Here is a 23085-nt window from a genome sequence, read left to right as displayed (position 1 = left end):
TTAACAATGCGAAATTTCGAAGTTCCTACGTTATATTGAAAATGTTTGTGCGATGACCAACTGAACGCTCCTAAAAAAATATTATTGTTGTATGTCGCAATGCGGCCATTAAAAATAGATTTTCCCGTGAACTCGAAATATTGTGAATCAAGAGTACTGTAAAACTAGTATATTCACCTTACATGTGACAGTAATGATTTGAATGCAAATAATGAAATATATCTGCAAAGTGAAATATGGTTAAGACAGGAAAAAAACGTTTATGAAACTCAAAATTAAAACCAGGTCACTTACATGTTAAAAGGAACTTGCTTTCTCTGGACGAGAGCCAACACAACTTTTTTCACAACACTTCCCTTTTCACAAAACTACAAATAAAGAAATTAATAAGTTACCACTTTTAACTATAAACACTGATCATTATTTTTCAACGGTGAAATACACTTTGAAGTTCTTACACCAGATGTTCGCATAATGCTATCACTTTAAGCAATAATAAACATACCGTAATAATGCACGTGTATCTTAAACATTTCAGTAAACAATCTAACACAGCCAATGCAGTGCGACACAAAAATTAATGGGTAACGTGGAAAACTGAATAAACCATAGATAACTTTTGATTCAATAAAATAGATTGGGTTTCTCTACTGACATTTCTTGGTGGAACTGCATTTTAACTGTAATAAGTTAAATGAGTTGTTTAGTTATTACCTATTTTAATATTTAAAAGTTCCCCAGTTACCGAAAACGTAAGATTTTGTTTGATATCCTACCAGTCTGACAACGTCGGTCGTGACGAAACCGGGTCACTGGTGAAGAGTTTAAAATAAAAAGTGCTCAAAACTATAAAACGAATATGACTTTTTACAATTACTATTGTAAATTTACACTAAAAATGTATTATGTAACTTAGTAGACATTATAATAATAAATATGTACATCTCCCCCCCCCCCCCCCTCCTTATCCTCTCTTCAAGCATTTTTGTCCTTATCCCGCCCAATTTACAGTAACTTAATGTTCTTAAAATATTAAAAAAATCTTTGATTATTGAGTACTTGAAAATAACATTTTTATATGTATAAATTATATGTATTTATTTGATATGTAATATATATATTCTTTACTAACTTTGTATACTATGTGGAAATCTGTTATTAGTTCTGAGTTTATACACTAGATCTGTTTGTTTACTAAAAATATGTATGTAGAACTGTTGATTTCCCTAATAAAATAAAAATAAATAAATAAATAAAATAAATACTAATGTAAATTAATTGTTAAATTACTTTTATTTAAATACCGATAATGTACTTAATCAATACTGTTGAAAATTTATATTGACTGTTTTCACAAATTTCGTTTATATATTCTTATTTTCTGTATACAATATATGTAAAAACTGTTGTTCTTATCCCAAATAAAAATAAATAAATACAAAGAAACGAAACAAATTATCTATTATTTATTTTAAAACCAAAATAAACAGCTTAAAGGTTTTTTTGTGAATGAAAGTTAATTAAATAATGCAAACAAAATATTTTTAAAACGTAGTCACTAGAGACGAAAATGAAATAATTTATTTAAACAAACGTTACATCTACAGGCAAGGTACGAAATATAATAAATCTCACTTATTTAAAAACATATTGAACTAAAACACACATGGTTTATTATCAACTTGATGAACGTCATTTCGAAATGTCAGATTTGTTCAAAAACCACAGATAGATTTAAACAGTGCTGCCATCACGTAGAGTTTTTCAAACTTCGACGACAGGTACCGCATGTGTCCGCCAAGTTTCTCGTATGTATGTGGGTAACTTGGTCAACGATGTGACTCGGTCACACGGTGTGTTCACAACTGGCGTCGGGACGCCCAGACACCCTCACAGGCGTCGGAAATAAAAGTTACGATAAGAAATGAAAAGTTATCATGTTTTAAAAGTTTTTAACAGGAAAAGCTTTCTCTCCACACACCCGAAAACGTTTTAAAGACCGAGGGTCTTTTTTTCGAGTTAGTTTTTCAATGTTCAACTTAACTCTACTGCTTTCATTGTATTTTTTGTATTTTTTATGTATTTTTTACATGCAACGGCGATGTTTTAAAAAAATATATATTTTCATAAAGAAAATTTAATTTAACTTTATAGAATATTTGAAGTTAACTCTTTTAAATTCCCATTGTAATCCCAGGACTATATTGCAAATTTACAGAAAGTCACAAAATTGCGTTTATTCTAATTCCTTCAAAAAAATACTTTTCCATATTGTAGTATTTATTATATATTTAACATTGCATTTTTATGAGTTATGCAGATAATTAGGGATTTGACATACTTTACCTAAAATATTTGTTCCCTTTTCTTATTATTCTTATCTTGAAATCAATGCGACCTGTCCTAGATCTATTGTAGCTTGGCCCCGTAAATTAGTTTTCTTTTCCTCCAAGCCCAGGTCCTTAAAGTATCGGGCTATTATTTAGGGGGCGAACGCTCTCACATCCTCAGGTATAACCAGTGGTCCCCAGAATATGATTGATATAAAGTATAACATTCACTTTAAATATGTATATGTAGATGTTTGATCTTTTACACTGCATAACCAACTTCTCTCAGAAATGTTGATCGAACAAAATTATCTCCTTTAACTTCTTTTAAATGAAAAGTATCGAATCCAAATTGTACAGAAAATATTAAAAAGCCATCACTAACTCCTGACCCCCGAAAGCTTTAATATTTATACATCACACAAGCTGCTCTAAATCGAGACAGTCTATAACAGCTGGACCAAGAGTTATTTCCGGAGAAGCTTTAAGAATCTCCTGGCGCCATATTCACTAAAAATTTAACCGCTGATAGATATTTTTTTTATAGATTATTGAGCTTTATTTTTTATTGTACCTATTGAATAATTATACAAAAAAAAAAACATCACCTGAAAATTTATAATTATTTTTTGTTAATTTTGATTCATTGAGTAATTCCACAAAGATAAATACTCCTTAAAAAAACATATTTGTAGATATTCGTCGATGCAATTTCGCATGAGTAAATCTTAAATTACAGAATTATAGAGAATATGTAGATTTACATTTGACATTTGAGTGTTTTTTTTATTTATTATTTCTTGTAATTTAAATTTATTCCATTATTAAATAGACATTATTCGCAAAAGTTGGGAAAGGATTATGAAATACGTCTGTCTATTTTGCTATTTTGGCAGTATATGTTATATTCCCGACACATGCCAGAGATGTATAGTATGTTGCATTACTTGAAAATAAAGGCAGTTTTAATATATAAATCCCGGTGCCTAAATGTTCTCAATCCCGCATTTATTTTTATTCGTATTTACTTCATAGTTTATTAGTTTGAAAAAATTTATATCAAAAACGACACGGCGTTGAGTCAAGAAATCAAAATAAAAAAGAGTTGGAAGTTTCACGTAATTTGGATGTTGGTTAGAAATTAAAATAAATTATATTAACTTTCATATTATTATTTTTGTACCATGCCGGCCAAGAGGTTAATAAAGATAGAGCTTAGAACACCGAGAATAAAGAAAAATATATATTGTGATCTCACTGGGAATCGAACATGAAACCTTCTGTACTTGAGGCAAGTAATCACACACATATAAGACATGTATAGTCAAATAATCAACAGTACGTAGTATCAGATGTATTTAAGTGAAAAAAGCTATGAATGCGTGTCAAGGTAGACGCGTATAAGGTTCCGTCCTCTCTGGAGAAATAAAGTGATTGTAATAGTAATTGTAAATGACATTTTATAAAATGTTATTAAAAATGTATATATAACCGGTAGACATAAAAAAGTCGGTAAGTGGTTATATACAAATATTTAATAACATTTAATAAAATGTTTGACCACAAAGTAAATGCTTTAAATATTAATAAAATAGTACTGTTTACGTGACAATAACTATCAAGGTATTCGCAGATACAACCACAACATGTTATTGTGTCTAATCTGAATAATTTATTTTATTTATTCATTGTTTATGTTTAATTTACTTCTATTTCGATACCATATCGTCACCCTAACTTGTAAAACTCGAAGTCCACAAATTACGTTTTGGCGTTTTCTGATATTACTTCAAATAACCTATGTTTGTAGTTATGTATTTTTATTTATTTTTAATATCGAAAAAAAAAACTTCGCTATAATTTGTTACTAACGTAAAAACTGTTCTCCCCTGTTCAGGGATACAAATTTGTTCAAATGTAGGTTTTGGGACTTACGAGTTTTACAAGCCGACGATACAATCTTTTAAAGAAAATATTCGTTTCAAAGTTTCGGAGCTCAACTGTTCCTTTGCTGAGCGGACAAACAAACTTCAAACTAAATATTCTTAAATATTTTTTTTCCACAAAATCTATGTTGGTATTTACATAAATAGTAGCTTTTAAAAGATTCTCGGGACGGGACATTTGGATCGAAGAATACTTTCATGATTGAAAATTTTTAGTATTTTATTTTTTATCTTACCTTTACATCCTCAAAACTATCGATGAAAGTTTCACCATTTGTTTTCATCTCATGCAAATAGGTGTTGATATTGTTTTTATTTATTATTTTTTTATTATTTTTTTTATTATTTTTTTTTATTATTAATAAAACATATAATGCAAAAAGTACATATTATACTCGCAGGAGTTATTAAAGAAACTCATTTAGGACCGTACATAAAAAAATACATTTTTTTGACAATATATAATATCATACATATTAATACATCCGAAATAGAAAGAAAACATTATTGTGAAAGAAACATAAAGCACAATACTTTACACTATCTATATTAATTACATTGATAATTATCACTATCAAAAAGATTTTAGAAATATTTTTTAATTGCGAAACTTCTGGATTTTTTATTCATTTTTTCGTGTTTTAGCTCATTGGGCAATTTATTATATTCAGAATGGCCAATATTTTCCAAAGACCTGCTGCCGAACTTCATGACAAAGTTGGCATTTACTGTTTATTTGTAAAAAAATAATAGTTTGTTTTGTAAATAATTTTTATTATAATATACAAAATAACATTTTAAGCATCCGATGACAAATAGTTCATGTAGCAGATTATTAAGACAAAAAGCTTTTGCGTTTTTGTAAATGTTATTGTTTAGTAAAGTTTTCTTTTTCTTATCTTTTATCTATACTTGTACCAAACCAAAAAAAAATAGACACGGTGTGAGGAATCGATTTAAAAAAATAAACATCAGTATTAAATTGGATAATGTTGTTATGTGTATATTTTTATATAAAGCAGCTAAAAACACGATTATTTAAATAGATATGTTTTGACATCATTTGTGATCATTAGTTTGTTAGTTGACAAAAATTTAAGTCGTTATGTTTCAGTGAATCGGGATTCCTTAGTGATAGAGCTTATTAAGTTGTAGCAAAATATTGACGCTGATGGTAATGTTTATTGTTTTAACCTGATGTAGTGAGATGTTTGTTTTTGCACGCGAGTGAGTTAATTTCACACCAACAGCATAAACCAGCTATGGTCAGTTGGTAAAAAATATTGCATAAATTTATATCAAGGAAATATTGAAAAATTTCTGGCCAGGCGACTATGGAAGGTCCCGATAGAATGCCCGTACGAGGTTTTCGTGTAACCTAAATTACTTAAGGCTGTAGTCAGATAAAATGCACGAAAAATGAGGAAATCATACGATTTTTCCATTTTAAAACGAATGGTTTTTTTTTTATTAGGGCAATAATAATAAAGAAAAAAACACAAATTAGACAAAAAAAATATTTTTCAAAGGTATTTCTATTTTAAATATACTTAAAAGTTTTATGTATATAAAATATAATTACTTTTCGACCGGCAGATTACGCCATTTCACATATAGACTAAACTTTGGTATCTCGATTCTCATATAAAGACTAAGTATTGAACTAAAATTTGTTCGAATGATTTGAAGATAATAAATTGGACATTAAAAATAGCGACAGCAAAATCTTTAATTTTTGTTTTTAAAAAGAAATACAAGCATTTTAAATCACACAAATTTTTAGAACATTTTCTTTTATTTATACGTAAAATTATGCCTTCGGTAAAACTTGAAAAAAAAATAGTTGTTGAAATATTTTAGTTGAAACCTTTTTTTATAGAACTGTATTCTCCTTTTTTTTAAAGAAGATAATTCTGGTTGTAATATTCGATTTCTAACAATATCTTATTTAGGTTTTTATTTACCTTTATAGTACCGGTAAAAGCCGGTAAGTCTAAATTTGAAATGGCGTAATCTGCCTGTCGAAAAGTAATTATATCTTAGTTATATAAAACTTTTAAATATATTTTTAAAATTAAATTTTGATTATTGCTTTTATCTAATTTACGTTTTCATATTTTTTATTTTGCGCGATTTAAAAAAAATATTCGTTTTAAAATAGCAAAATCGTATGATTTCCTAATTTTTCGTGCGTTTTACCCGACTACAGCCTTAATACCGAGAACCCGTACGATGTTTGCTCGGAAATATTTTTCGCATATAGCTCCAAGAAAGATTCAACGTCTTGGATGAACATATTACATTTTCTAAAACAATGTCCATGTTTAAGATAATCATCCATAACTGGGTTCTCTCGACCAGAGACCAGTAGATAAGATTTCTACGGGAGTAAATTTATAGAATCTATGCTCCTATGCTGTCTTCATTATTTATTACCCGTATACTCGTGTATATATATCTTTTTTTTTAAGTTTCTACAATGTTTCGAGTTTGTCCAAATTTTTGTAGACAAGGACTGGATTCAACCCCCTAGGGAGCTGTTAATATCAACATATTACAACAGAGATGAAGATTTCATGCATGTGAACATCATCTCTAGAGTAATATGATAATTGATTATATTTTCAAAATCAATGTGGATATTGTGGAGAAATATTTTCATACATAATTTAAAAAATAAAAATGATAAAAAAATACGTGTACACAAAAATGCGCCATGTTTGGCCTTGATAATTGCGTCGTCAAGATTCGCGACGATGTTCTATTTAAATTTTAACGGTCACAAAGTTCAAAATTTAACCGAATCGTGAGGTATTAGGGGCGTGGCCAATGCAATGTACCGTTTTTGAGGGAATTTAAAATTATTTATTAAAAATATTATACGTACCTACTTTAATTGATTAGTGACACGGTTTATAGAGACACAACTAAGAACGACCCATGCCTATGAACCTGCCCCGACTCGTTAGAAAATCCGAGTTATTTTTTTTAAATATTTTTTTATTCTACTAATAAGCACATTTTTTTTACATTACAGTATTTCATAGACCATAGACCTTTATTAATTTAAAAGTTCAAAACAAGTTATGATTCCCTATTATTAGGATTTTTGCGCAAGATTAGACTGTTGGTATTATAGGGACGACTAAGGTTTTTGCATCATATTGGATTAAACAGATGTATAAACTAGTACTGCATATTTTTATTCCTTCAAAAAAATGTATTTAAAATAAATCTGACTGTGTTCACATCAATTTGCATAATACATATACGCGTGTCTGAGTCAAAGCAAATTCATTTTACAATAACATCTCGGTTGAGATAATATATCTATTACTTATTATAGTTACCGATCAATTGAGATATAGATATATTTATTTCCATGTTAGTCTTCAAAAATTTGGACAAACCCACTCAACATATTGTCAAATAAAAAATGTTGATTTGTTTAGATCGTTTAATTTATCACTGAAATATTTACATTACAGAATAAACATACATTATTTATTGTACTAAAATAATACTATAACACAGTTTATGTTACTTTCATGATCGTCGATGTATCGTCCAAGTTGTCTGCTAATAATACTATAAATTATTTCCTAAAACGAGACATTCTTCGGTGATGCGTAAAAAGACTATATAATAATGATGCGCTGGGAAGTATCAGGCACTAGCTGGAATCACGAACAATTCTGTGAAAAAATAGACGTATTTATGGTTAAAAATTCATTTTTTTAAATTGAAAAATGGTATTCAAATAATAATCGTAAAGAGAATAATTACTATAAAATATATTTAGATTTTTGACTTAGCCGCTTTTATGAGAATAATTAATATTTAATGTATTATGAGAACAACTAATATTGAACCATGTGCTGGATAAACATATAAAGTTCTCCAAAACGAAAGTCATTTTTAGAACTTTACAAGTTGCAATTTGCGAGACATTGCACAGATTTATATAATACTAAGCGTGTTGTCCAGATGTTTATGTAGTAATTTATATTTTTAGTATTCTCTTTTTTATTTGATTTTATATTTTTTTAAAACCAACATATTATGATTTTTGACAGAGCCAGTTATGAAAACAACCAATATATTATGATTTTTGTCGTATCGTAAGAACAACCGATAAAATAACCGGGGGTATACTGACAAACAGCTTTAACTCTCAAATCCCTGTTTTGAGAAATCAAGCATTTAAGTTTTGTTTCAATTTTACTCTTTTATATCATAATTAAATATACAAAGTAAGATGTTAAGTGCTCATTAAAGAGCATATTTTTAATTTTTCCGTTTCTAAATTTTATATTGAGTTATTTAAAGCTGTTTGCCTGATTAAAATACCGGGTATACGACTTAACCATAAATTTATTTTGAAAACTACAGATATATGAAATTTAATATGGCTTAGTGTATTTTGACAGTTTGTAGAGCGTTAAAAACGTTACAAAACTGCATCATTAAGTCAAATCCGCATATTTTCGAGTTAAAGGTTTACCAGTATACCCACGATATTATAATTTTTGTCGTATCCAGAAAAACCAACATAATGTTATGAGCAAACCAACATAATATTATATACAGAGCCGGTTATGAGAACAACCAATGTATTATGATTTTCAACATATCCGGTTACGAAATTTTACAAAGCGCCTAGTAAATGATAATTGTCCACAACTGATAATGAGAAAAATAGAATCCTAGATCGAGATGTGTTCTTACCAAGCTCCATGCCCCCCGCCCAGTGGGACCAGCAGGGGCCCCCGGTGGGGGCGGCGGGCGCGGCCTCCGCCCCCGCGCCCTCCCGAGGCGGGACCCGTCCCCGCCCGCAGCCGCGGCCGCCCGGGCCCCCGTCTGGGCCCCGCCGACGCGACGCCTATGGATATAGGCGCGGAGGGCGACTCCGCTTGAGACGTAGACGGACCTGAAATAATATATGTTTGTACAAATGCAACAAAGACGATGAAAAATAGTAACAAGGCAACAGGGAAAATTACATTAAACAGTCCTCAGCAGAGCAGGTTATCATATTAAGGAGGACTCTTGAATTAATTTGGTATACAATGTTTCATATCATCATCATCACGCCCTAATTTGCGCCCGAAGGTGCATTGGACACTGCATTAGTACTCTAATTGCAGCGTATCTTGATTATTTTTGTTACATGGAAGGAAAAGAGGTCCAGTCCAGGAACAATTCAATAATGCAGTGTAGAACCACCTTTAAAAGTAGGAGTTCGCGTCCACCCTGACAGAAATCGAACGTAGGACCTCGAGCGTGATAGGTAAACGCGCCATCCATTAAACTACGAGGTGGACTTTTTTCCATTCGATTTCCTTTTTTAAGATTTTTACCAGAGAGCAGCCATCGAGTCGAAAGCACTCGTCCAGGATTCTGGTTCTATTTCACACACAGAACTGTGTTGTTTATCCGCCTGGACAGAGGCCACATGATATATCTAGTAACTATAAATGATAATAATAGAGCATTGAATTTCAACGAATCTCGGTCGTATTTTACAACGCCACTCCATTGTCTATGAAATATTTATGTCGGTTCAATTTCCGGCAAGGTTGATATAAAATATTTATTTAAAGGGATTTTTTTACACTGGAATATTTCATAGTCGTTGGATTGGTGCCTGAAGCGTAAGACCGATCATCTTACCTTCATGTAACAAAAATATATATACGGTGCAATTGGTGTACCAATGCACTGCCCTCTGCACCATTAAGTGGGGAAAGGGAATGATGATGATGAAATAATATAAATTACAATTCTTCCTTTTTCAAGTCCGCTCTGGAGTGCAGCATGAGGACATCACCAGACGCCTCCAGGAGACCCTATCGTCAGCCAGCACCAGCGTTGCCAACTCTACAGATTTTTCGGAAGATCGGTAGGATTCAATGGTTATTTTTATGACAAAATACCAGCTATCCCATCCCCCGCCGCTCATTACGATTTTCGAACCGATTGTGATACGCGGAACTGTTTCCTATAAAATAATATTTTTTGTAAAACTGTTTCACTTGATAACGAATCTACCGATTTATTTTTCTGAATCTACCAATTCTAGCTTGTGATGGAAGTTGGCAACTCAGACCAGCATTCTCGCCTCCTTTCACGTGTATCCCGCGTCCCTAAGTTCTAACATTCGTTATCAAATGGGTAATAATGACTCCAATATTTCATAATCTGGATTAGAAGCGTAATACTTGTCACAATCTTGCCTTTGTGACGAGTAATCAAAATACGCCTGCATTGGTCTATTAGCGTAGTGCTTGCTCTATGCAACATGAGATACATATAAGGAAATGTTGATGGTGACGTTAAATATATTTTTATTTGTAGAAAAACGAAAGGAATCTTACCAGGAGTGGCTGGAGGAGTCCTGCCGGGTCCAGCGCGCCTGGAGCCTCGGGGCCGCCCTCTACGGGCCCCTCTGCCCGGGGTGCGTCGGGGCCGCATGCCAGAAGCTCCGTAAGGAGACGGGAACGATACTAAAACAAAAGTAAATATCCTAATTAGATACAATTCAAATGCGAAACGTTCTAATAACTGAAAAACATGGCAAACTGCATTCTAATAAATAAACTAAGTTCATTTTAGCTTAGTTTTTTTATTTATTTGGAATAATTGTTCACCAGTGACTGGGGTTTCGTCGTGACAGACACACACACACGTATGTATGTTTTTTTTAAATACATAGTTTAATTTATTTTTTGCACCAAACATTTTATTTTATAACCTGCCTCACTACGTAACCCTATTTCGAAGGAGAAGTTCATTTTTTGGTTGAGTCAATGGGTATTCAATACAACACACTATAAATATAATACATAATTGCATAAAAAAATGTTTTTAACACCTGCTTTTTTGGATCAACATTTGTTGCAACAGAGAAGGAAAACATTTTTAAAAAGGAAAAAATGGAAGTCTGGGCATTTACAGGGCTTATGACCTGTCATTGGCTGGTTTAAGTGGCCACTTTACACACTGTGTAACATTCACCATTCTGCCCATGTTTAAACATCCAGATTTTTCAACTCTTCTATCTGTTGACTTCTGTGAAGTAAAGGAGCTGAAACCTTTATCATGCCTGTAAATACACACTTTAATATTTCCTTCTCAAAAAAAATTTCCCTCTCTGTTGCAACAATTTAGATCTAAATAACTCCCTAGGGAGGAAATCTAGCCTGTCTGCAAACATTTGGACATACTCAAAACATTGTTGAACCTGCTTTTTTATAGTGAAACACATCGAAATTCATAACTCCACTTTTATTAGGGCTAATGTGGTGCATATTTTGCTAAAATTTTGTACAAGTATATAATGCCACATTTGTATTCCATCAGCAATACTACCAATACTCCTAATCCCTAGCGTCCATGAGTGGTCTCTTAGGCCCCGCGAGCCCTGGGCAATGTGGCCACTGGCATTAACATCAGCGCCATAGCAGAAAGGGAGAGGATGAATGGCGAGTGTCCAGCGCTATAAAACGGGACCCCTTCAGACAATGGTAGGTAACCCCGATATAAAATTCCACCGAAGGCAACGGGAAACCTATTCGGTCAACAATTCCCGGGGACATCAATATGGAGAGCTTTCTCTCAAGTTGTTGTCAACGCCAGGAGGACCTGAGATGATACGTGAAAAATAAAAATTTATGGGACTTTAAGGTGAATTTCCTGTGTGCAAACAAAATCTTAAAATAACTAATAACAAACTGCTGATACGAGCGGGGATAAAATCGCTGAGAAACGCGGAATAAGTATATGACCTCAAGATTCCACTAGGAAGTAAAATAAACACTGGACAATAACTATATAAAAGTGGTAGCATCTTTAGCAAGTCAGTTCCAGTATGTAGTTAGTTTAGTAAGTCTGTCAATAAGTCATAAAATCAGTTTTATCATGTGCTCAGATAATTCAGTACTTACAAAGTTACTAACTAGCGTGAAACGTTTACGTAGTTACTGTTCTTGTTACTCTGTTTATACGACATGTAATGAACACGTATGATCGTTTTCTTCTGTCACCTCTATCTGGATAAAAGCATGCATCAAATCCTAAAAATTCCTAAAATAATTTATTTTTCATTTATTAAGTCTCCCACCGGTCTGCCGATGTCGGTCGCTACGAAAACCGATCACCAGTGAACAATTTTAAATTGAAAATAATCAAAACATAAAAGGATAATTATAAATAGCGTGTTTGAATGCAGGACTAAAACACAAGCTTGAATAATTGTGGTTGATGTAGAAACATCTTATCCTAAAAAAAAGTCAAAAAGTCAAAGCTATTTTTTAATGACCAATGCAAATGAAATAATTAGACGATTCTAACAAACTGCATAAGAAATCGGTCCTTTTCTTTTCGTGTATGACGAACCTCAAAAACACATTTGCATGTTTATAATGATATTTTTACATTAACGGAATCCGTGTATTGAATTTGCACGGTGCGCAAAAAAGCGTCTCAAATCAAATGCGTGAAATCAAAACATTTTAAAAAGAGCGAAATATGCACAAAAACCAGACAACATCTGCAAGAAAAAAACAAAAAAGACATCTGCTTTATTCATTATCCCTAATAGACCGAAGTTGCATAAAATATATAACAACTTCTAGGCCGGAACAAGATGTGTGACGTAAGGAAGTATAACTAATCAGTAAAAAAAATCAGAGCGCTCTGATTTTTACAGACAAATTTAAAACATATGCAAGATATTTAGGTAGAGTACAATGTGCTATGTTTATTTCCCAATATTAGTTTTTTGTTGCATCTATCTATGTAGGTAAACCAGTACCAAGATAGATGCAAGTTGTATCTGTATGGTGTGATGATGTGATGTATGGTGATCACTCGTTAAGTAAATTATTTGTTTACATACGGAAACGGGGATCATTCGAAATATTAACTGATGATTTTATTTTTTAAGTAGTGGATTTTTTTTAAGAAATCGACTTTTTACGAGGAAAACCGAGAAAGACATGGCAAGTTCAAATCCAACAGATACTTGAAGATGGACATGTCGGGAGCAGGAATAATCGGCGTGCGTGCATAGGAAGGTATATTAATGTAGAGGAAGCGAGGTTTGTATGCAAAGACAGAGTGAAATGACGTTGTATCCTTTCCGCCTACCCCTTTGGAAAAACAGCGTGATGGCTAGTTGCTATATTCTAAATCGACCTTTGAATGCTTATATAAAAAAATATTTGGTAATATTTAAACAATGTTACGAATTGCAATGGTAATTGTATTTTACTCATCCTTTCACAAAAATTTTGTGTCCAGGCGGATAAAGAATACAGTTACAGGAGTGAAATAGAACCAGAACCTTAGACGAGTGTTTTAGACTCGATGGCTACTCTCAGATTAAAATCCTAAAACAAGAAATCTGGTGGAGAAAAGTCCGCATCGTATTGTAATAGTTTGCGCATTAGGCTAACACGCTTGAGATCTCGGGTTCGATTCGTGGCAGGGTCAACGAGAAGTACTTGTTTTAAAAGTGGTTTAACGCTACAATATTTCACTGCCCCTTTGACTGGTAAGACGGTACCTGAAGCGTAAGACTGAAAACCTTACCTTCCTGTAACACATAATCGAGATACACTGCATGTACTTTTCCGATGCAGTGCCTGCGCTACGCACCATCAGGTGCAAATATGGGGGTGATGATGATTTACAAAAAAACTACATATTTACAAACAACCAAACAAAATTTCCTGCATACTTGACAACGGCTATGCTAAAACATTTAGAAAGGTAAGGTATATTTATTTTCACGTTTTTTGACTAAGCGTCTATACGATGGAATATAATTTGTATTGTAATAAGTTTATGTAGAGACAATATTTAGATTACACGTTATATTATAGTCTTTTTACAAAAAAATAATATAAAGGGAAATTTATTGGTCAATATTATTCTCAAAAATATTTTCCCTCTGTTGCAATAAATTTCCATCCCTAGGGAGTGAAATCTAGCATTGTATATAAATATTTGAGCATAGGCAAAATATTGCTAACATACACACTGGAGCTTTCGCCCATCCGTATATTGTTGCTAATTGATATTTGGATTAGCGTGTCGTAGTGTATGCGAATAGCAAAAACAAGTATTATAATAGATGAATTTCAAAACCAAGCGGAGTGGAAAATGATTTTCGCAAGCTGTTATTGTTTTCGCGAAGTCAATAAAAACTATCCTCACATCGTTGGATCACTATAAACCAATTAGCGGAGCAGTTATCCGTTATGAATCTGCCCAAAGCGCCTATTAATTTGACCACAGAGCGGATTAATAGCTTTTACGACTGACTTCAATCAGAAACGCTTTTGATGAAATCGAACGTTTTGTGAGATAGAAAATGGTTTAGTTTAATTATTAATTACTAGATTTTGCCCGCGGCTTCGCTCGCGCGGTATTAGGTTATTAATTAGTCGTGTCGTTTATTAATAAAAGTCTTGCGGTTCCTCAAACGGAGACAATTTTTGCCCAAAGACAATACGGGACATCGATGCTACAATAGCTACCTCAAGAGATTACTAATTCTTCCATAAATAAATTCCAAGTTGAAGTAAAAGAGTGGCTCCTCAGAATCGGAAGAAGTCAACTGGACGAGGTTTTAATGAGAATTTAATGCTGCATTCAATAATCAATATATATATTTCATTTATTTAATATTTTTTTCTTTCTTATTATCTGTAATTTTTTTTTCTTAGTTTTAGTTTTTGGAATAAAAAGAGTTATTTTTCAAATATTAAATAATTTTGATTGAATTTTATTTATTCGTTTGATATATTTTATTTTTAATTTTTTAACTTTATATTAACTTCATAAACGTTTGAGATATTTTACTTTTGCAATTTCTTCAATATTATTACTATTAGTATTGTTATTATAACATTACATGTAGCCGTAGAAAATGAATTTTTGCATCTAGTGAAGCTTTTTAAAAATATCTTGCAATTTTTACATGTCAAACACAGATTTTGTATTGCAAGTATGGAAGCATGTACTTTCATGTGTTTGCTAATAAACGCCGTATTTCAGCACTGACCTGAAAAACTGAAATTATATATTTCATCGGTATTGAAAGTAGGTTGGTCTTTCAACTGTCACTGTGAAAGAAATACGACGATCCGTTAGTATATAATGACGTAGCATCGTTATTCAGTTAAAAAATCTAAAATACTACTCCAAAAGACTAGTGCTGAGACTAGTTTACTTGGGGCTAGTTGATCCAATTATTCAATATGGATTAATAATATGGGGACTTAGTTTTAAATCTTATACGGAACGTCTTGAACTTACAGGTACAAATCTTAAAAGTTATCGTACCTGTAAAAATAAAGAATGAGGCAAAAGACAACAATAAAATATTATTTGATTTTGTTGACGTTTTGTCAATTAACAAACAGTGTCAGTATAAGATAGTGACAGATCATTTCCTCGATTGCAATTTTAAATCTAAAATAAACCACCAGATCATGACCCGACAAGTATCGGCACAGCGGCTGATGGTACCACGACAGAAAAACTACTATGGTGACAGAACAATGGGTAGTGTAGTACCAAAACTGTACAATTTAATACCAGCTAAAAATCGTGAAGAAAAAAACCTAATTTCATTTAAAAAAATAGTCAAAAAACTATTAAACAGCAAGTGAAACTTAAGTGTATAAATATATTTTATTCTTCAATTATTATTAAACTATGTACTTACTTATAAATTTATTAAAAAATGTAATGTAACCCGCAGACAAGCTTCCGGTTTGCGGGAACAAAAATACAATTATGTATGTTACTTATTTGTTAAAATGAATAAAACTTTAAAAAAATAAATAAAAAAAAACAAAACAAACCAAACTTACCATAGATATAGCAAGTCAATTATAAAAATTTAAAGAATTAATTTCAAATTAATTATTTTTGACATCCCAACTTACCAACTAATTTTCTAATAGTGTTGCTGATTTTTACTTTATATCATATTTTTTCTAGTACACTTTTTGTAATTTTCGGGATAAAGTAAGTAGCCTATTTTACTTCCCATCTCACCGGCCATCTCTACGCAAAGTCATTCGATCGCTCTATTGAGACTTCAAGAATACGCAAACAAACATTTGGCCGGTAGTGTATCACAGGGTCGGTAGTGTATCTTCCCGATCGCTCGGAAAAAAATATCTTCAACTACACCGTCATGGTGAAGGTATGACGTCCTCAATTCCCGAATATGATCGCGACCCTGGTGATAAATATAAATGTACATACATGCAAAAGAAATACAAATATGATAAAAAATAAGGTTAGATAGTAATGTTCCAGGATTGTTGGGTATTGTACCATCCGCTTAACCTGGTTGAAATAGAATATTAAGGCTGTAGTCCGGTAAAACGCACGCAAAATAAGGAAATCATACGATGTTGCCATTTCAAAACGAATGTTTTTTTTTTTAATCGCGCCATAATAAAAAAATAAAAAACATAAATTTGATAAAAACAATAATTTTTAAGAGTATTTTCTGTTCGAGGAAGACCGAGAAAGACATGGCACGATCAAGTCCATCAAATACTTGAAGATGGACATGACAAAAGTAGTAATAATCGGCGTGCGTGCATGAGAAGATGTATGAATGTAGAGGAAGCGAAGTCTGTATGCCAAGATAGAGTGTTATGGCGTTCTATCCTCTCTGCCTACCCCTACAAGGAAACGGCGAGATGGTTTGTTTGTTTTGTTTGATTGTATTTTCTGTTAAAAAATATACTTAAAAGTTTTATGTAACTAAAATATAATTACTTTTAGAACGGCAGATTACACCATTTCAAATTTAGACTAAACTTGGGTATCTGGGATCTCAATAAAGACTAAGTATCGAAGTAAAATTTGTCGTTATAATTTGAAGATAATAAATTGAACATGAAAGTGGCCGAAGAAACGATAGAATGCCCGTACAAGGTTTCCGTGTAACCTAAATTACTTAAGGCTGTAGTCGGATAAAATGCAAGAAAAATGAGGAAATCATACGATTTTGCCATTTTAAAACGAATGTTTTTTTTTTAATTAGGGCATTAACAATTAAGATAAAAACACAAATTTGACGAAAACAATATTTTTCAAAGGTATTTCTATTTAAAAATATACTTAAAAGTTTTATGTATATAAAATATAATTACTTTTCGACCGGCAGATTACGCCATTTCAAATTTAGACTAAACTTTGGTATCTCGATTCTCATATAAAGACTAAGTATTGAAATAAAATTTGTTCGAATGATTTGAAGATAATAAATTGGACATTAAAAATAGCGACAGCAAAATCTTTAATTATCGTTTTGAAAAGAAATACAAGGATTTTAAATCACATACATTTTTGTGGCATTTTCCTTTATTTTTACGTAAAATTATGCCTTCGGTAATACTTTAAAATATATATATTTATTGAAATATTTTAGTTGAAACCTTTTTTCAAAGAATCGTATTCTCCTTTTTTTAAAAAAGGAGATAATTCTAGGTGTAATATTCAATTTATAACAATATCTTATTTACGTTTTTATGACCTTCATACCTGCCCTTACCGGTACCGATAATTACAACAAATTTTAGTTCGATATTGAGATCTATGGAGATCCCAGATACCTAAGTTTAGTCTAAATTTAAAATGGCGTAAAAGTAATTGTATTTTAGTTACATAAAAAATTTAAGTATGTTTTTTAACAAACCTGTCACCTTTCTAAATATTGTTTTTATCTAATTTATGTTTTTTTTATTTTTTATTATTGCGCGAATAAAAAAAAACAATCGTTTTAAAATGGCAAAATCGTATGATTTCCTTATTTTGCGTGCGTTTTACCAGACTACAGCCTTAATGTATTTTTTATTATTGTTCGTAGAAAAATATGTTATACCAATTCGGTTGTGTTCGCGTAAAGGCCAATAAATAATCGTCGCAGAGGATAGATGATACGAAATACCGGCGCGAAGCATTATTTATGACCCGCTTCTATTTTTATGCGTTTTAAATTCGTAAAAAATATGCAGCGATGCGCGGGCGCAGTGGTCCAACGGCTGCAGCGGGAGAAATAAAGACACATGCAGGAAATTGAAAATAATAAAAAAACACATGATTTACGGCACGTGGCTCAAACAATTAAAAAAACCACAAGTTATGAAAAATGTTTTATCAACCAATTCCAAATGTTTTGTACGAGTATTTTGCGCACTCCCCCCGTCGAGAATGCCGTAGAAGGCTAAACGTGTCAAACTAAAAAAAACGGTAAGATTTTAACATTAATTCTTGAATTCATTATCTCGGGAACAAACACACTAATGACCAAAAAATATTTATATTTGCTATAACTTTATCAAACTTCTTAAACGTTCTTAAAACAAATAATATAATCACTAGATACTCAACACAAAGACAACTTAAACAAATAGAAACTAATACCACTTTCGGACAAAGGGATTTTATGTATTATTCAATTAAAATCTATAACCTACTTCCACTTTCTATTAAAACAATTAGTAACGAGAAAATGTTTAGAAAGGCTAAAAAAAAATAGATAGTTGAGCTAGGTAGAAGTAAAATGGGTTGTCTCATTCGCCTAAACCAATATTGAATCAACTGCTCCACAAGTGTATAGCTTTTGTAAAGCAAGTGTGGTTTTTGTTATTTTCATTGTGCGTTTTGTAATATAAATAATATAGATGTACATTTATACCTAGCTTTTAGAACTGTGAATATTTTGTTAATTATCTCTGTTTATTAAGTTAGTCTTTGGAAAAATGTAAGGTGGTGGTTGTAGCCAATTCAATAAATATGACGGCGATCTTTACTAAATAAAAGATCTTGATAATAGTGGACTGTATAAAATTTATTTTAAAGCCTAGTGCGCTCCGTGACGACCGAAGACTTCGAGAAAAAATGAAATAGAGAGAGATTATAGCCCTTGTGCTGTCTTTATACACTATGCTATTAGTACCCACCAGAGTAACAATACTCTGGTGTGGCACGCACCAAAATCAGTAAGAATTTAAATTAAGAACTATTAAACAAAAAACTTAACAGCCTTCTTTGTTTATTCTCAAATGTAAAAAAAATCATAAAAGTATATTGTTAAGTGTCTTCGGCACAACCCCAGTGAGGTCACATTATTTTTATTATTAATTATAGTTTGTAAGAGAAAATATGAATAAATAAACAAATAAAATGTTTTTTCTTAAAATTTTTGAATGATAATTGAGTTTCTAGTATTCCCATTTGTTTTATACATATTTATTTTTCATTTTAAATTGTACTTTTATATTTGTAAATTGGTTTTAACCTCTGTACTCGTTTATGTAAAAGCCGTTTGGGCGTTAATAAATAAATAAGTTAATTAATCAATTTGTAACTTTTGGCCACAAATTAATAAAAAATATCAACGTCACAACGAACCAACCAATGATATGAGAGCTGTGAAGGATATCCGGTTGGCTTACCGTAATCGAACCAATTGGAAGAATTAACAGAAAACAACCTCTGACGTCGCAGGCGGATTTATTAAGAAATACGAAACTTCAAAAATATATTTAAAAATTGGCTTATTTTAATAATCTATTAACAAATAAAAAAAATAACTAAAGACACTGAACTTTCTTATTGATGTACCATCGTTATTGGAACAAGTGGCATTCATTTCCGATCCGCCGGTTGCGAAATAATAAGGTGCTGTTCCTTGACCAGCACAGCACAAACTATGGTTTGCATGCACTAATGTCCCGATTGTGTCGCATTGTTAACTCGAGACAAGATCTTGACTGTTTTGGTGAAAGTCTTTCTAGATTTAAGCAATAACTAAGATAGACCAGATCTTGTCCTGAGGTGGTAATTATTATTTTTATCTTAAGTTGTATTTTAATTCAATTGTACCTGTATATATTATTATGAAATGTTTTTACCATTGTAAAGTAGACTAAATAAATCCGTAAATAAAAAAGCTCTGTAAATAATTAGATTTGCATGTCTCAAAAAAGTTTTCCATCTCTGTATTTAAAAAAAAAACCTTACTTACACACACTTGTATTCTGCAAACGAAGGAGTGTTCACACGAAGGATAGTGGAAATTAAGGGTATGGTTGTTATCAGCTATAATATGTTAGTACAGAACCTAATGTACCCTTATCACGAAACTACTCAAAACTAACTAACAAGTATGATAATAGCTATTTTGATGGAATAATAACCATTAATTAAAATCTCAGCAGGGGTGTTTTGTTGCTTTTTGTTTCACCCCTATTCCGACAGCTAGTCGTTTATTTGTATTTTACATTAGTTTATACATATTTTAAAAAAGAAACGAGACAGTCTTTCCAAATAATAATTTCGCTTTAACCCTTTATAGGACAAGACTCTGGGAAGCGTTCATATAATTAAGGATTTATTTTTCTTTGGCAAGTGGTAAAAACGTATTAACAAAGACTGTTAAGGGGTAAAAACGAAAAAAGGAAACATTTATGAGTTTTACATAAAAATATAAGTTATTGTTTAGTAGCAAAATTGCTTTTCAATAACAAATACGTATAATCGAAGTCTACAAAGCGCATGGTAAGAATGCGGTAGTGTGTTGTGACGTTGTCCGGTTGAGTTTAGATAAAAATTAGCAGGTCAAAACTTCAAAGCGGCAAAACACATTAGCGCATTCCTTCAGTGTGCCTTGAACGTAGACCCCGACATTACATTATAAATTTAATGTAAATGCTAATTTTGAGAAAAAAAAAGTGTGGTCTCACAAAACACTAGTGATTATTTATTATTCCTATTTAAAGCTTAAACTTTGTGGTAATATTAACTTGTCTATATTTGGGCAAATTAAGAATACAATTCTGTGTGTGAAATAGAACCGGAATCCCGGACGAGCTGTTTTGACTCGGCGGCTGCTCTCAGGTAAAAATCCTGAAGAAAAAAATCGTCTGGAATTATGTCTGGTAATGTAGTGGTTGTTGCGCTCGCGTACCATGCCGGGTATGATTTCTGGCAGTACCGACATGAAATATCAATTTTAAAGATGGTATTACAGTGCGATACTTTACTGTCTATGGACCGATACGTGAATCAAAAGGCTGGTCACCTTATCACAGCGAGATCACAAAATTCAATAAGAATTTTATTCAAGTCTGTAATTGGCCCCTGTCATTGAGTCTCTTGTCCTATTGTGGTGCAATTTTTTTTAAACGTGGAATTGATTATCGAGATACGCTGCAATTATAATGTAGTACCCTATGCACCACGGGGTGCTGATTACAAAATTATGATGACGATAATGAACCCGATTAAAAATCTATTATTCCGTAGTCGTTCTATACGGGAATGCGAGAAACTAACGGATCTTCAGCCAGGTAATGTAAATAGATCGGATCAAATCTGGCATTCCTTCAATGATTTCCTTGTCTTCCGCCCACGCCACGTATGGCGGCGTTATCGGCTCTCCGGGATGCGAACTCGCGACCCGCCGTCCCGTAGACAAGCACGCTACCTGTACGCGACCGACGTCACGCTTTGATACACCCACGAGTTGTGATGGCAATTACCTATTGCTATTTTTAATTAAATGTGTCAACGTGCGAAATTAATTAGCGATCTTCGCGAAATGCTTTTGAAAACTAGCATTTTTTTTTGTCAAAGATAAAAACATCAAAATTCTAAAAGTAACCCACGCAGACTTATTTTTTAAAACGATTTCTTAACGAAGCAAGTACATAATAATTTGTCATTTATAGTTTGTCTGTGTTGATTTTTATTTAATTGATTGATAATTTATTTACTTTTTCCCAGAATAAGATGCATAACTCCTAAAAATATTACGTACCGTTAACCGTGGTGACTTTGCACCTGCCTGGTATACTTTGCGCCAAAACTTTACCTTATTGCGAATAATTTTACGTCTTAGCAATAAATATAAGGAAAAACATATTTTCACCCCGGCTATCCTGAGGTTGATAGTTGCCTATGATAATGTGTCAACGAGACATTTTTATTTTAATAGTATTATTGCAATGACATTCTTACATGTGCTCACTTTTTATTAAAAATTATTATATATATAATTTTTTCTTGATTTTATAATTCGGCAAAAAGTAACCCCCACCATATAGAATACTTTGCACCAAACTCAGAATTTTACTGTTTATATTTTTTTGGTTTTTACTCAATCAATGTGAAATATGTACATATCTCTTCCATTTAAACATGTGTTTATTATTTTATTCTTGATACGTTGGGTAAAATATTTCAATATTCACCGTCATTACTTATTACGGCGCTAAGTCACCCCGGTACGGTACATTAATTCCTATTCCTATTCTAAGATTTAAAATCAGTAAACTTTTTAAAAGGCTGGGATACTTTTTTTAGAGGTTTTCGAACAATTTCCACTAAAACTGCTTTTCATTTTTCACAGCCTTTTGAGCTCTTCATCTTATTTCAAGTTGAAAATAAAAGCCAATGAATTCCTACTAAATAACACAATAGTACTTCTAATAACATATTAATTTTGCAATTCAACTACAACGCTAGATTGCTAAGCTGTATTAATTTGTATATTTTGCCCAAATTGCATTTTCACGCAAATAATCACGCCGTTTCCCTGTGAGGGTAGACAGAGAGGGGAGAACGCCACTTTAGTCTGTCTTAGCAACCAAAACTCGCTTCCTCTACATTCGCACATCATTTTCTCATGCACACACGATGATTATTCCGACTTTTTCCAAGTCCATCTTCAAGTATTTGTTTGAATTTGGTGAAGCCATGTCTTTTTC

At 32.0% G+C, this 23085-nt stretch overlaps 1 protein-coding gene across 1 annotated transcript in view; it reads right to left on the bottom strand.

The window, feature by feature from the left end:
* Nucleotides 1-7734: 7734 nt before the first annotated feature.
* The window catches only part of LOC148271447 (uncharacterized), a gene marked incomplete at its 5' end in the record, with an annotated part of 61999 nt that continues 46648 nt past the window's right edge, over nucleotides 7735-23085 (bottom strand). The window contains 3 exons of the mRNA XM_088241369.1: nucleotides 7735-7971; nucleotides 9005-9206; nucleotides 10654-10782. Coding sequence (XP_088097495.1) covers nucleotide 7971; nucleotides 9005-9206; nucleotides 10654-10782 — 332 coding nt within the window. The remainder of the gene's footprint in view (nucleotides 7972-9004; nucleotides 9207-10653; nucleotides 10783-23085) is intronic.

The sequence above is a fragment of the Micrasema longulum genome, unplaced genomic scaffold, assembly GCF_059751315.1.
Source record: "Micrasema longulum isolate JH-2025_06_02 unplaced genomic scaffold, ASM5975131v1 h1tg002864l, whole genome shotgun sequence".
NCBI lineage: Eukaryota > Metazoa > Arthropoda > Insecta > Trichoptera > Brachycentridae > Micrasema > Micrasema longulum.
This window is presented reverse-complemented; position numbering and strand designations above follow the sequence as displayed.